The sequence below is a fragment of the Anser brachyrhynchus genome (assembly GCF_964034855.1).
Source record: "Anser brachyrhynchus genome assembly, chromosome: 1".
Classification (NCBI taxonomy): domain Eukaryota; kingdom Metazoa; phylum Chordata; class Aves; order Anseriformes; family Anatidae; genus Anser; species Anser brachyrhynchus.
Genome location: NC_137694.1, coordinates 212,332,839 through 212,348,099, shown reverse-complemented (window position 1 = coordinate 212,348,099; position 15,261 = coordinate 212,332,839). Strand labels below are relative to the sequence as shown.

The following is a 15,261-nucleotide window of genomic DNA, read 5'->3' as shown; positions in this document are numbered from 1 at the left end:
GACTTTAGAAGTTGCCGAGAAAGGAGGGGGCCATGGAATATGGTTGTGTCTCCATGGACCTGTCTAGCAGCTCTGTTTTGGTACTTTCAGTTCTGGTCTCAGGGTGTGTTACTAAAACTGGAGAATGTGGAGAAGTGTTGGGGGGGGGACCCTGAGAGGTCTTGAGTAGCTTTCAATTAACGAAGACTTCATAGCTTATATATAGCTTTATAGGTGAAGAGGTGGGGGGTTGTTAGTTTTGTTAAATGTGAGTGGTCTGGAAAAGGTGAAGAAAAGATTTGTTCCTCCTTCTCAGTTTATCAGTTTATACATGCATCTAATAAAAGCAACAGGTGATGCGTTGAGAATAAATGTTTTCAGAAGCCACAATGCAAGAAGTTGTGGATATAAAAAGCTTATGTAGGTTTTAAAGGTCATTAGACAAATTAATAGCAAAAAGAGCATTGGAGACTGTTAAATGCAGAAGATGCTTACCTTGGCCAGCAGATACCTGTGCTCCCAAATCATTAAAGCTAGAAGAGTGTTTCTGTCAAGTACTGCTGTTTGTGTCTGGAAAAACTTGGCGTAGCAGTTGTCTTAAACTTGCTATGAAGGCTCTGGAATTAAGGCATTTCTCTGTTTGCTTTTGTTGTACTGATTCTCAGTTTGTTTGCAACCTTCATTCCATTTCTTTTGCGAGCCTGGACAACTGAAATTCTTGAAATGGTAAAGTTGGTGATCTTGCTGTTTGTTAGCCCAGTTCTCATTGACTTTTTTCTATTGTAGGAATTGTTCTAACAAGAGCTGGCTACTACACCATCCCGTCTATGGAGGAGCTTGCTAGATTTACCAACGACAGGAATGAATGTATTGTGACCGACTTCACCATAGGCCGTAAAGGTAAGCACACACAGCTTTTCTAGTTACTTAAAGTTGAACTAGTGAGGTTTTTTTAAAGCTATGGAACCTGAATCTGAATTCCGTACCTTCAACTTTATTATAAGCAGTGCTCCTGCATTGTGAACAGCTTACACCAAAGACTAGAAATCTTTCAGGTTGGTAGTGCTAACAACCCGTGTTATGGGATGATTTGAAAAAAGTGAATGTGAAAATGAAAAAAGCACCTGCAGCAAACTTGCTGGAGCAGGCTGCATGTCGCATCACTGTTTCCATCTCAGTAAGCTCAAATGTAGGCAGTAACTGAGCTGTAGTGAAGAGCCTTCAGCCTGAACTATATTCCTTATTGCTTTTATTTAAAAATAAAATCATAACGTATGGTATTTTTAGAACACTTTTCTAAATGTGCTATAAAGCCAAGGGTATGCTTGGTACTTGTGTGGGCAGTATCGATACAAAAAGCTTTCTGTGCAAGTGTTGACTTAAAAAAGTTGCTAACATCTTCAGCATTTTCACACTGGGAAGTGGAGGCACTTGTACTCTGTTCTGGAGACATAGCAAAGGTAGGTGGTAAGCTGGGGAAAGGAGGAGTACGGCAGGAACTTAGGCTGTCTGTCATAAGATTATTTTCATGAGCAAAGAGTGATGTTTGGTCACCTTTTGTTCTGCTTTACAGGTTATGGATCAATTTACTTTGAAGGAGAAGTAAATCTAACTAACTTAAATCTGGATGACATTGTACATATCCGTAGGAAAGAAGTGATTGTTTACCCTGACGATGAAAGAAAACCACCTATTGGCGAAGGTTTAAATAGGTAATTTTTTTTTACAAATGTACTTAATAGCGAGCAAGGATGTTTTTATAACGTTGACAGCATACTGTGTTTGCAGGCAGCTACCAAGGAATCTAAATCTGAAGTGCGCACTCAGGTTGCAGCATTGTACAGTTGCTAGACATCTTAAAGTTTCTCAACCCAAAACCTGGTTTAAAAGCTGTTTTGAGTCAACATGGTCAATTTTCATCTCCTGTGTGTACCTTAATAGCTTTGCATCACTACCTTGTAGTCTCTCATGCACTTTTCCATCTTTAACAGACGAGCTGAAGTTACATTAGATGGAGTTTGGCCTACAGATAAAACATCTCGTTGCTTGATAAAAAGCCCTGAGCGACTTGCAGAGATGAATTATGAAGGTAGACTGGAGTCTGTATCTCGGAAGCAGGGTGCTCGATTCAAGGAATACCGCCCGGAGACTGGATCTTGGGTGTTTAAGGTAATGTTTTTGTTTTCCCGACCAAACCAGTAAAAACTTTTCTGAAGAGCTGGAGGCTTTCAGTGGAAGCACTTTACTTTGTGGGTGACGCAGCACTGGTGCAGGTACCCAGAGGGGTGGAGGAGTCTCCAGCGTTGGAGATATTTGAAAGTTGCCTGGACGTGGCGCTGGATGGGCGGCTCTGGGTAGCCCTGCTGGAGCAAGGGGTTGGGCCGGGTCACCTCCGCTGGTCCCTTCCAACCTCACCCATTCTGCGATCCCCTGAAGGCAGGTGTACAGCAAGTGTTCTTCTGTACAGAAGCTGGATTTGTTCCAGCTGTCACAACTGCTCTGTAAAGCTGACAGTTACGCCAGCTCATTGTTCGTGCCTTTTGGAAGTAAGTGTCTGAAATCTTGTTTCTGAGGTGAGACACGCTTGTTCTTCTCATTACGCAGGTGGCACACTTTTCCAAGTACGGCTTGCAAGATTCAGACGAGGAAGAGGAAGAGCATCCTTTAAAAGTGGACACAAAGAAGTTAAAAACCACGCCTGTGCCACCTCCAGGGCATCTGCCACCTCAGCAAATGACCCTAAATGGCAAGCCCACGCCTCCATCTCAGGTAGAAGGAGGACAATGACTAAACGGGAATTCAGAAAATATTTGAAGAATAGCTGGCCCCTGGGGAGGGGTTGCTGATGTTACAGTTAGCCTGGAAAGCAAACAGCAAAACCATACACGAACTTGCACAAACTCTTCTGACCTCTTTGAGTGTTTGTGTGTTTTTTTGTTAAGATACTTGACAATCCCTTCTGAGGATGGGGGGGGGGTGGGAAGGTGTTAAACTCTTGTTTCTTGTTTAGATTCTGGTCTAGATTTAATCTGGCATAGTTGCCACCTATGGAAGAACAACTTGTTTTTGTGAATATTGATTATATTCTATATAATTATAAGGCCTTGTGATGCCTGCATTGAGAATGACATTGTGCATTAATTTGACTTGACCATCATTTAGTATGCAAGACTGTATGCTTTATATTTTAAGAACGTGCTCTATTTTTATTAAAAGCTACTTTTTAAGGCTGGTTATACACTGGAGTTTGAAGTGTATTGGAATTGGATAGGATTGCTTCTAAATTTTTGTGATGTATATTCAGTGGTATGCCTGTGTGCCTTAGGTAGGGAAGGTAACATTTTATCCAGTTCGTTGGTAACCCCTTATGGTCTAGTGTTACCTTCATTCAAACCAAGATCTCCTGGGTTTAAAGGTTAGACTAATTAGACTGATACTCTTACACTTTCCAAATATAGCTAGTATGGATATTGTCAAGCTAAACTAGAATCTGCTTCATGGTGGATGAAAAACAGCTTCTTTGGAAGGCATCCTGGCATTGATGGGACAGGATGTGCTCTTTATGCGAGGTGGCAATGGCAAATGTTTCTGAACTACCTGTAGGGTTTTTTGTTGGTTTTTTTGAAGTAACTTGTCATAAAACAGCATGCAAGTGCAGAGAGCAGGAGACTCTGAAACTAGGCTCTTGGTTACCTAGCTGGGGGAAAAATAAACCCTAGCAGTTAGGATATGCAGTAAGGCTGAGCAGAAAGGTGTCTAGCAGCTGGGGAGGACTTCTGCTCAGGCACAGCAACAGGCTTTGTTTTTACCCTTCAGTAATCTGTGACAGCAGTGAAAGGAGATCTCCACGCTTGCAGCTCACTGAGGCATAGATCATGTGCCAAGGTGCTGCTTGGCACGCGGCCGGTGTTCCTGACCCCTTTAGATCATGGGGAGCAAAGGAGGAGAGGTTTTTTTCTGTACCTCTGAAGTCAAAGGAGGAAGAACAGCATGAGTCAAATAGCTTGAACACCCATTTTTCTGTACTGGGTCTTGTCCTTTTGAAACCATTTGAGCAGCATCTCTGCAATTGCCAATGGCTTTGGGTAGCTTAGAGCCCTTGGGTACAAGGGTCTACTCACTGCTTCATGAGAAACAGAAAACCATACTTCGTCACTGCTAGCACAAAAGAATAATTTTGTTACTTTTGTGGTAGGAATTCTCATTAAACCAACCTGGAATTGCTTTTAATGTTATATAGTCTGCGGTCTAATCTCAACCTCTGCTGCAAAGGCTTATGTGTTTCTGCAACACCGCCTTAGGTTTCCATGCGGGTTGCAGGGGTCTGGACATACAGGTCTGTTGGCAGCAGTTAACGTAAGTGCTTTTCAGTAAAGCCAGCACTGGTGCACTTCAGGAATCCCCGTGGCAGAGTCCTGATCACCTTATGAACAGGAGGCCAGCAACAGCACAGTCCATTTGTTGAGCAGAGCATACTTTTGTAGTGACAAATTAAGTGAACTGTCACCTTTTGTGGGTCCAGAAGAATCCGGAAGTAGTTAACAGCTGCTGCATTGTCACACCTGGCTCACTGGATAATTAAAACCTGCTAGTTCATCCTGCTCTTGCAAATACTTAAGGAATCTACTTTACATTTTATTTAAGAGATGAACACAGGGTTGTCTAGCAGACTTGCCTCTGTGTGACACCTTTTAGTCTTCCTATTTGTTTCTTATTCGTGTTAATTGGGACCAGAGCTGATGTTTTAAGCAGTCAAAAATACTTGGGAGTATGTGTGATTTATTCAGACCTGTCGTGTAGATTCAAGAATACTTAGCAAAAACTTATCTTGGTTGTTAATTAACCTCTTTGACTTGTATACCATTAGCGAAGGTTTTTGTTTGTGAAAATAAGAAGAACATCTAGGTCAATTCCCCAAACCTCTGAGGAACTGCATAGCATGTCTTGAAAACTCGGCAGATTCTTGGTGTGTAGAGCATCTGAAAATAATATTCTCTAGTCTGTGGGAAGCTTTTAGGAATTAGTTTTGGGGGTTTCTTCCTTCACTAACTTGAATATTCATGATTTTGTTAATGTTGCAAGGCCCACAGGAAACAGCTACACCAGGGGCCTTGCTGCATTAAAGCACAATGAAGGGAGTAGTGAAACTTCTGTTTATAACCATGTTTTGACTTGTAAATCTGTTCTGCATGCTGCAGGCATACTCAAATACCACTCACTAATGCTGCTTCTGCGTCTGCCATCGAGTTCTATCTTTACAGACCCCCTAGTCTGACTTTACCTGCCTCATCTGATAACCGTCGTCATACTTACTAGCTGTTCTTAATGAGCTAAGTAGCAGTCCATTTGAATATGCTCTTAGATCCCTTAGCATGGTTTCCTTGCTCATATATATGCATTGCTTCCACCGCTCTGTACGTGGCTGCATCTGGAGCCCGTGTAAGCTGTACACGTGGATCTTCCTCAGGGCGCTCCTCAGCAAGGGACAGGGAGGGTTAGGCTGAAGCAAAGGCAGCGTGCAGGAGGTCGGTCACCCAGCTAGAGCTGGTCGGTCACCCAGCTAGAGCCTGGAAGGCAGTTATCGTGGTGCAGGTGCTTCTTTCAGCCCGACCTGTTGGCTGCACAGTCCCAGCACCGAATGGCATCCTCCAGGGGGTTTGTGCTATCGAACAGTTCCTTGTAGCAAAGCTGAAGAGCAGTTGAAGTGCTCGTAGCACTGTTGTGTTCCACACCTGGTAGAGGAGGGGCTCAGCGGATCGCTGCGATACGCTGCCAGCAGACCTGGCTGTCACCACAGCAAGCGAGCTGTGCACACTGCTTCCAGCTAGAGCTGAGGGCAGTGCTCAAGGTTCATTTCTGATGTCTGCTTATCAGTCGGACGGGATGAACTCCTGGCCCTGCCTGCACTTTGAGGCTGAGTTCTCATAAGCAATGGGAGATGCGTAGAGGTCACTTCAGGCTCATCGCGAAGATGATGCCATGCAATTGCCTTCAGTAAAATCACAAAATGAATTCGTCCTCCTGCCTTGGACTAGGCGCAGACAAGAGAAACTTAGCTGCAGACTGAAAGAAAACTACTGTATTTAACTTCTGAACTGCTGATGAACAGCAGCATACTATTAGGAAAAAAAAAGAAAACAAACAACTTTCACAACTTTCCAGTCCAGTAACAGTTCTGTCCTGGTTTAAAATAAAAGTAAATATACATGCACACAAACACACTCCATGACCCAGTATTATGTGATCATGAAGGAGACTGTGTATATCTAAAACTTCTGTGAAGGTTTTTGGTGGAATATAAACTCAATATTGTACAATGTCACAGTTGGGGAAACACAGCAGTGTTACAGAGCTCACCTGTTCCTCATCAGCTACCACTGGTTCCACAAATTAATGCAGAGAATCACTGTTTTTAAACTGGCTGCTCAGTCATCTAAAATGTCCCAAGTTAAACTCGGGCCCAGAAAACTTCTTCATGTGATATCATTGTGAGAGAGAGGGGAAGGAAGGCAGGATGCACAAGCCCCATTCCGTTTTTTGGTCATTTCATTCCGTTTTTTGGTCATGTGAAAATGGAAAGCTGAAGAGCAGTTTCTTACACTGAATACCAGAAAATGGTAAACTTCAGAAGGACACAACTAAACTGTGACTTCTTCACTTTAAACTTCTTCACTTTAACTTACACTGTTACAACTGTGAAGAAAATGGGAACAGGTTATATATTCCTCCCTAAACTTAATTTGGAGTTTTGACACAAGCAAGGGAGTACTCCGCTTCGTTTGCAGGTGATTGTTGAAGCTATTAGGTGCTCTTTCTCAGCAAACTGTTGAAATCTGTTGTTGTCTGACGTGGCCTGTGCATGTGTCTGCAGACCCCAGAAGTGGAGCAGCTGGGCAGGGTTGTGGAGCTGGACAGTGACATGGCAGACATCACCCAGGAGCTTCCCCAGGAGTCCGTTCTGGAAGATAACATGATGGAAGAGCAGGAGGCAGTGCCTGCTTCAACCCATATTGCATCAGCACTGGGTATTAACCCCCACGTCTTACAGGTGAGTGTCTTGTACTCCCCCCAAAGCAGAGAGGACTTTGTAGTATCCGTCAGTAACTTCTCAGTTTGCCCCCCAAGGCTAGTTATATACCAGCCTGTAATAAACTGTGTGCTGCATCTGTAGTGTGACTGCATCTCGCATGCTAGGCTTCTGTGTCTGGGGGACATGTTTATAGATACAAAAAGTTGAAAGCCGACATGCAAAGCATCTGAAGGCTAGAATTCAGATTTCAAAGTTCTGAAGCGATAAGCTACTATCTAGCTAGGATTGCCTCAAGCCTAGTTTGAAGAAAAGAAGGTAAAAGGATAGCTGTTCTTGATTTGGTGTTTTGTTTTTTTGTTGTTTTTTTTTTATTTTGTTGTGGTGGTTTTGGTTTTGGATGAGAGGATAATACCTTGAACGCTTCTGGGCTTCTACTTTTTTTTTTAATTTGTAAGGAAGAAATAGTCTTGGGCTTCTCAACTATTACTTAAGCTGAAATAGAAGTAAACAGAGCTAAGATCTGAGAAAACATTATCAGAAGTCTTCGTGCCCATCCTACCAAGTACTGTGAGAGTGGCTTAACTAGTCATTTGTAAATGTTTATCATCAACTGGCAACTTGCTTCCATTTCTCCTCAACTGTGTGCTTTTACTTAAAACACTTGTGGCATGAGCGTACTGGTTGTATGCGATGTGCAGAAGTTACCTTTATTGGGAAAGGAGCTGATGAGATGTTAATAGAAGGATTGCTAACATGCAGGCTTGACTTTTCACCTTCTTAGATTATGAAAGCTTCCTTGCTTGCTGATGAAGATGACCTAGATTTGATCCTGGATCATTATCCTGGGAAGCAACCTATAAAAATGGATACTTCTCAAGAGATCTGTTCTCCAAGGCTCCCTATTTCAAAAGCACAAGGACAGAAAAGATGCTCAGGTATTGTGGGAAACCACATGCTGCATGAAGAACGAGTGTAATTCTAACATTAATAGGCCAAGTCCTATCACTGGCTGAATACCTGGCAGAACAGTTGTGTGCAGTGGTGGGTTAGCTGTGGCCAGCAGCAAGATGCCCACCCAGATGCTCTCTTGCTCCTGTTCCTCAACAGGATGGGGGAGAAAACTGAATGGAAAAAGCTCACGAGTTGAGATAAAGACAGGAAAATTGCTTATCAGTTACTGTTGCAGGCATAACAGGCTTTTTTGACTTGAGTAAAACTACTTTATTGCCAGATAAAATAGATTTGGGTAGTGAGGGGGAAAACAAATAATGAAGTGCTTTCTTAAACATCATCCCCTGCCCTTTCCCAGTCCCTGAATTGAATGGGCAGACCTGAAATGCACCTGTGGGTATGGGTCCAGCCCTGTTCCTTTTAGTAGGAACCAATGTGTTCTTTTTCTGAGGTGTTCCTGTTCTCATGGTCTAACTATAACAATATTGGTTAAATTAGCGTTTTCTTTGAAAATCCCAGATTTTGTGGTGGGACTTATGTATGTACTGTTTTTGGTGTGCTGCCGTGTACTTTAGCTTGGATAACACAAGTTAGGCTGTGTGCAGTGGGTTTCCTGGTTCTCAATGCTGCAAGTAATTATGCTTAGCTGTGCGTTACCATCACAAATCACGGTGAATGTTTTCACTGGCTGGTTACGAAGTATTGAAATACCTTTAAAATGCCAGAAATGTGCAGCTGAAGAGTGAGCATCCTTTCGGTTAAATATTCCTCCCTCTTCTTCCTTCTAGTTGGTGGGCTGCTGCAATCAAAATTTGCTAATGTAATTTTCCAATCTGCTGGCGCTGCTGTGCAAGACTTCAAGGGCCTGAGGACTTCAAGCAGTTCCCCCTCTGCTGCCCTTTGGTCGGCAGCTTCTCCGCTAGCATCTGCGTTCGCCGTTCCTCCGTCGGTCCCAGAGGTACAGGTGAAAACAGTGGGTGTCCGCAGACAGCAGGGGCTAGTACCTCTGGGTAAGTCCATCACCCACAGAAAGGGGAAGCTGCTGATGGACATGGCGCTCTTCATGGGGCGCTCGTTTCGTGTTGGCTGGGGACCCAACTGGACACTCGTCAATTGTGGAGATCAGTTAAGTAGATCAAGCGAAATGGAAGATACTCAGTGTGAGTCTGTGGAATATGGATTCCTGCCTGCTCCAGTTGCTCCCAAATTGTAAGTAGTATTTTCCTTTGGGGTGGTTCTTCCATACTCTCTTAATGTTAGAAATAGTCCTGATTTTAAGTCAGCATCTTCCTGAAATTCAGTGTAATACTCTTCCTGATATATAGAATGGGTGCAAGATGGAAGATCATGTTGGCCAGGGGGATCTTTTATGTTACTGCTTCACAAAAATTTGTTTTAAAAAACTGAAATATTGTAATAAAGAGTAGTTATTTTTTAACATACAAACAGCACTGTCATCCAATAAAGGTTTAAAGACAAAGTTCAAAACTGATGTCCAGGAAGTGTTCTGCTATTCAGGACTTCCAAAATGGCTTGTTCAGTTGAGGTTCTCCAGCATATCTGATTTGCTGACAGAATGGGGTGCTCTCACAAAACGCACCGAGTTGTGGTGAGGTGTGCTAATGCCTTCTGACTGCATTGAACTCAGTTCAGTGAGATTTATTTGCCAAAGTCTGGTTCTGAATCCCAGGCTGTGTAACCAGGTTCTCTGTATATAGCTGTTGACTTTGGATCATATGTCATGTTGTCATTACGTTAAAATTAGGACAAGCTGCATAATGCAACTGCTCCATGGTAGGAGTTGGCTCACAGGGAAAATAATTCAGAACATTGCTACCTGTGTTTCTTCTTTCTTCTCCAGGCTCTCAGAATCTTCCTTCAAGGTTCATGTGGAGAAAGTGAGCTTAGAGCAAAGGAAGATGGACAGAGACAAACAGTTGTATCTCATCCCTCTGGAGATACAGCTGAAACACAGCACTGTCCATATGGATGAGCAGTGTCCTCTTCTAGCACCCAATCCAGGAGTTTCTGTTATCCATGACTATGCTGACTGGGTTAGAAAGGCATCTGAGGATCCTGCTGTGACAGAAAGTGAGTGTTGAATAATTCTTTTCACAGTGATGGCAATAAATCTGGAGAACTGTCCAGTTCAGGTTAATTTCAAGTTACATCAGAGCAGTTGAATGTCAATAAAACAAAAACTGACTTTACCTCAGTGTTTTTTCTGAAAGCATAAACATGTGTGTTTGCATTTGGGTGGCTAATTGACTTCCTGCATTGACTTGTAACGTGATATCTTATTAGATTACGCTAAAAACATTGTGACTCTTTTCTAAATATTCTTCTGGTTTTACTCCTTATGACTGGATAACTCTGTACTCACAGCCGTTGTGAAGCACTGGTGCTTGACATGGACGTTATGTGAAGCAATCTGGGGGAACTTGAAGGAGTTGGAAGCCATCCTGGAGGAACCCAGTGAATACAACCTAGCCCTGGAACGCAGGAGAGCCTTCTCTCGCTGGCTGTCACAGACTGCTGCGGGACGAATTGATGAGGAGGTCTCTCTGTCCCGACATGATAACCACGTAGAGGCCGTGTTCAGCTTCCTTACTGGGAGGAGAATTGGCGAGGCTTGCAGACTGGCACAGCAGTCAGGTAAGATGCTTGAGTCTTGCTTTTTCAGGGTTGAAGTGGGGAGGTAAAGATACAAAGAAAACTTAAACTTCGGGAGCTCCTAGTGAGTAACTAGTCACTCTGAATACTGAGTTTTCCATGTGAGATGTTGATTAAGGTAGAGTCTGGCTTATCTACTGCACACAGATTGGGTTGTGTTCATGGAGGCTTTCTTGTTGGTTCTCTTAGAGTTGGAAAGTGATGCTGTATTGCATTTGGAACTATTTTTTTCATAGCATATTCTCTGAATGTTCTTTATTTTTAATTGAGCTTGTGTTAAGCTAGTTGTGTGTGTTTAAAAAATGCATATTTTCAGACCTTAATATCTAGTTTCTTCTTGGTCTCTTATGTCAGCTCAAATCTCAAAACTTTTCCATTCATTTGGCCTTGTCTGGGAAGTCTGTCCTTCCTATTTCTTTGTCTTCCTCCCTTCCCGTTTTATTAGGTGTTTATGGAGTGGCTTAATTCACAAGGGACTAGATAATTGTGCAGCTGTAAGCTGAGCAAAGGGCTCAGAAACAAGCAGCTGTGGCACAGACGTGTCAGCAGTGTGCTGTTGTCTCCTGTTCCAGGTGACCACCGGCTTGCTCTGCTCCTCTCCCAGCTAGCAGGCAGCCAGCCCCTCCGCGACCTCCTCACCATGCAGCTGGTGGACTGGCACAGGCTGCAGACAGACTGCTTCATCCAGGAAGAGAGACTGCGCATCTTTGCACTGCTTGCAGGGAAACCCGTAAGTTCTGCTACACCGTTGTTCTGTCATTAACTTGACTTCCACGTCCCGACAGCAGTAAGTTCAGGTTGTAAGAGTCAACCCTGGCATGTGCTGTAGGAAAGAAGTACAAGGTGTTGACCTGCTGGGTTTTTTGCTTGTTTTACTAATGGCATCTCTTACTGTTGCGGTTTGCTCCCTTTTGGTCTAGTACGTACCAACCATTGTGTGGTAAGTTTGACTTAAGTTAGGAATTTATTTCTTTAGGTGTGGCAGCTCTCTGAGAGAATAAGTATCAACGTGTGCTCGCAGCTGGACTGGAAGCGTTGCATGGCCGTCCATCTCTGGTACCTGCTTCCTCCAACAGCTTCTATTTCCCAGGCCCTTGCCATGTACGAGTCAGCATTTCAGGTAGGTCAACATGCCTGGGTAAAAGGAGATTTCACTCGGTACCGCTGACTGTCCGGTGCTGCGCAGAGACTTCTGTGAGCAGTCAAGTAGTGCTGCTGAGGTGCTGAGTATGGATTCGTTACTTCGGTTGTCACAGCATCAGATTCCTTCACCCCTCTTGGTGATGAGTTTCTGCAGCAGTTCTCTTTGATAAGGATCTTCCTTTTCCCCTCTGTGTGATGGAAATAAACCCCTGGGGCTGGACGTGTTGGTAGTTCGAGTCACAGTCTTGAAGCTTAGGACCTGCTCTTTAGGTTGTTGCGTTAGTGACTTATTTCAAGCATACCTCCCACTTGTTTTCAGTGTTTCCTGCTGTTTGGCAGCTTGACAAAATTAGAACAGTGTGGAGCAACCACACTAGACCACTGGACTAGGTATAGCCAGTCAGTTTTCCCTATGAGGTGATAAATATACGGCTGCCTGCTAAAATAGTCATTGCCAAACCACCCGCCCTCTGTTACGCTTGTTGTCCCTGCAGCAAATGTGGAAGCTGTCCTACAGGCAGCGTGTGGCTGCATGTTACGCAACCTTTGTTTATTGCTGTACACTGGAAAGAACAAGTTTCGGTTTTACCATGGCTTGAACTTAAGATAATGCTACTAGGTTAGAATTCGGGGGTGGTTTCCAGTGCCCAGTAAAATGGCTCTTGCCAACTGTCTGCGTCCAGTGGTGCCACGTAGCTGTCAAAACTCTGCTTCAGAGAGAGAGAAGTCTTGCAGAGATGCACCGTCTTTCATTTGATCAAGGCTTATGTGGTTTTCCAGCTCGAAAACTGTTGAGGAATATGGGTGGTATGTGTGAGAACTGAGTGTCTCTCCACACAGTGGCTTTTAAAAGTGCAGTGTGAGATGCAGTTAAACCTCCAAAAGCACTTTGCATTTAGTTTTTTCTTCGTAGTGTTGTGTTAGTATGTAACTCCTATGTAGTCTTTAAGTGCAGGTGGACAAGGGTGCACCTTCTGCTCTGGAGCAGAAAGCCTGCTCATCAGTCTGCGGAGCTCTGTGGAATTCAGAATGTGTTGTGTTCAAAGTATTGTCTTTAAACTTTTTGTTTAGAACACACTAGAGTCTGAAAAATATGCCTGCTGCCCCCTGCCTCCTTACCTAGAAGGTTCTGGTTGTGGAATCGAAGACGACGATAATGCAGGAAGACCTCTGAGAGATGTCTGTTTCCATTTGTTAAAGCTCTACAGTGACAGGTATGTGGGTAAATGGTTCAAAACTATTCAGAAAAACCTTGTGAAGGCAGTGACTAATGGGGTTCCTAAACTAGCGATATGAAATCAACTCCAGTGTTCACTGAACCACTTTGAAATAGTCAAAAATCTGCCTTGAGCGTACAGAATCACAGAATGTGCTGCTGCTGTCACTGCTGGTGGAGTAGATGATTGAACTCAAGTTTAGGAACATGTTTGCATTTTTCTTACGTGCTTTCTGCAACTTTCTGCAATAATCTTGCCTTCATTGTAGTTGTCTTACTTGAAGGCGTTGAGAAATCTGCAGGAGGAGCATGTACAGAATAAAAGGTGGTGACAGTCTGGATGCAGACTCAAAGAGCAAAAGGATTTTAACAGTTGCTCTCATCTTTAAAAAAAAAAAAAAATAATAAATCCACACAACTTGCATAATAATTGGAGGTGGGGGAAGGAGAGGAACTAAATGGCATCAGTATTTCTGATTTTGTTTGGAGACAGTTAGCTATTTATGTTGCAAATATTTTTCTCTACAGGCACTATGACCTTGACCAGCTGCTGGATCCAAGAAGTATAACATCCGACCCTGTAGACTGTCGCCTCAGCTGGCACCTGTGGGAGGTGCTCAGAGCCCTGAACTACACCCACCTCGTGAAGCAGGGGCAGGGAGTGCTGAATGCTAGCTATGCTGCCCAGCTTGAAAGCGAAGGCCTTTGGGAATGGGCTGTTTTTGTACTGCTGCACGAGCCTGATACTCAGTGAGTGAAAGCTTTTCTTTATTATTTACAATGCCGAAAAAAGCCCATAAATTGTTCTGTTTTATAGACATGGCATGTATACCGTAATTACTATATCTTCTCTCATGATGTTGGAGCTGCAGGCTAGAGAACTCAGTGCCAACTGTAGAAAGTGTGCCGGATTACACAGTGGTGTGCATAATTCTGCTTAGTTACGTGTCTTGTCAGATGTTAAGTAGCATTGTGCTGTAACAACTATGACTCCTGCACTGTTCCGTAGAAACGGATCAGGATATCAAAATGAGTGGGATCTGCTTATCTTCTCTGGCTCAGGAAGCTTACTACATTCAGGAACTTTGCCTGAAAACATGATGAATGCAAAATATTGCATCTATTCTAAGTGGAGCTGAACAGAAACAAGTGTGGTTTGAAGGGGAACCTTGTGAATCACAAAAATACATGTTTTGCTTCTATTGTGAAATATATAGTGAACGAAAAATTGTCTTAAATGTAAATAATAGCAAGAGACACCCTTCCCCAAATGAGGCTATTAGTGTTTACAGTTGCAATTAATACATTGCATCAGGTTCTTTTTTTCCAGCCGTAACTTCGAGTAAAGCTTGTATATTGCTTTTAGGGTCATGAATCATATTAAAATAGTCTTAAGCTACAACATTTACGATGTTGCAAAGCACTAGTGATGACCTCTTTCTTAGTGTTCAAGGTGTGTTGAAGTAACAGAGTTGATCGTAGAACTTTTCTTAGTATCTAAAGTAAGACAGCTAAAGGCCTGGCGGGGCTGGCTCACCGCCTGTAATGCCTGTGCCTCTGCTGTAGCCCAAGTGCAATGGAGTCCGCTGCTGCTGCTTTCAGCCGTCAGTTACTTGTGTTGAGGCGCATCTTCTGGTGGTGGGACACAAAGGATTGCGTGTTGGAATGATGACCTGTTCTCTCTTCCCACCAGCATACGCGAAAAGGCAGTGCGAGAACTCTTAAATCGGCACTGCCTTCTGTCTGAGACACCCGAATCGTGGGCCAAGGAGACCTTCCTGACAAAAAGGCTCTGCGTCCCTGCCGAGTGGATTCATGAAGCAAAGGCTGTTCGAGCGAAGATGGAGGGTGACAAGCATAAAGAAGCCCTCTTCTTGTTCAAGGCTGGGCACTGGAACCAGTGTCACAAGCTTGTTGTCAGGCATTTAGCCTCAGGTGAGTCTATTCCTGTTCTTTTTCCATTCTGAACAGTACACACAAATAGAATTGGAAAGGAAGTCGTTGGGTTTTCGATAATGTGAAGCAGTAGGACTGTTTCTAGCAAGAGGGGCAGTACAGAGTGGCTGGCTGTTTCAAAATAGCTCTCGTTTGGTACCTGGCACAATGATTCATCACTGCAAACATGTGAGAAGAGTAGTGCTGAACCTCCTGCACGCTCACCTTCCTGTGCCAGAGGTGCCTCGGGGAACAAGGGCAGCAGTAGCATTCCTGGAGTGCTGATCCTATGGGTGTCCCTGTTCTAGGAAATGGAATGGCCTTGGGCTTGTCT

The 15,261-nt window shown here is 43.7% G+C and overlaps 1 protein-coding gene across 3 annotated transcripts in view; it reads left to right on the top strand.

The window, feature by feature from the left end:
• The window catches only part of NUP98 (nucleoporin 98 and 96 precursor), a 37,656-nt gene that overhangs the window by 19,212 nt on the left and 3,183 nt on the right, over positions 1–15,261 (top strand). For all 3 annotated transcript variants that reach the window (XM_080562410.1, XM_080562408.1, XM_080562409.1), the window contains exons 17-30: positions 766–879; positions 1,553–1,691; positions 1,971–2,148; positions 2,584–2,748; positions 6,851–7,027; positions 7,791–7,944; positions 8,749–9,169; positions 9,822–10,051; positions 10,346–10,615; positions 11,206–11,363; positions 11,610–11,753; positions 12,848–12,990; positions 13,521–13,742; positions 14,686–14,927. In XM_080562410.1, the coding sequence (XP_080418536.1) occupies positions 766–879; positions 1,553–1,691; positions 1,971–2,148; positions 2,584–2,748; positions 6,851–7,027; positions 7,791–7,944; positions 8,749–9,169; positions 9,822–10,051; positions 10,346–10,615; positions 11,206–11,363; positions 11,610–11,753; positions 12,848–12,990; positions 13,521–13,742; positions 14,686–14,927 (2,757 nt within the window). The remainder of the gene's footprint in view (positions 1–765; positions 880–1,552; positions 1,692–1,970; positions 2,149–2,583; positions 2,749–6,850; positions 7,028–7,790; positions 7,945–8,748; positions 9,170–9,821; positions 10,052–10,345; positions 10,616–11,205; positions 11,364–11,609; positions 11,754–12,847; positions 12,991–13,520; positions 13,743–14,685; positions 14,928–15,261) is intronic.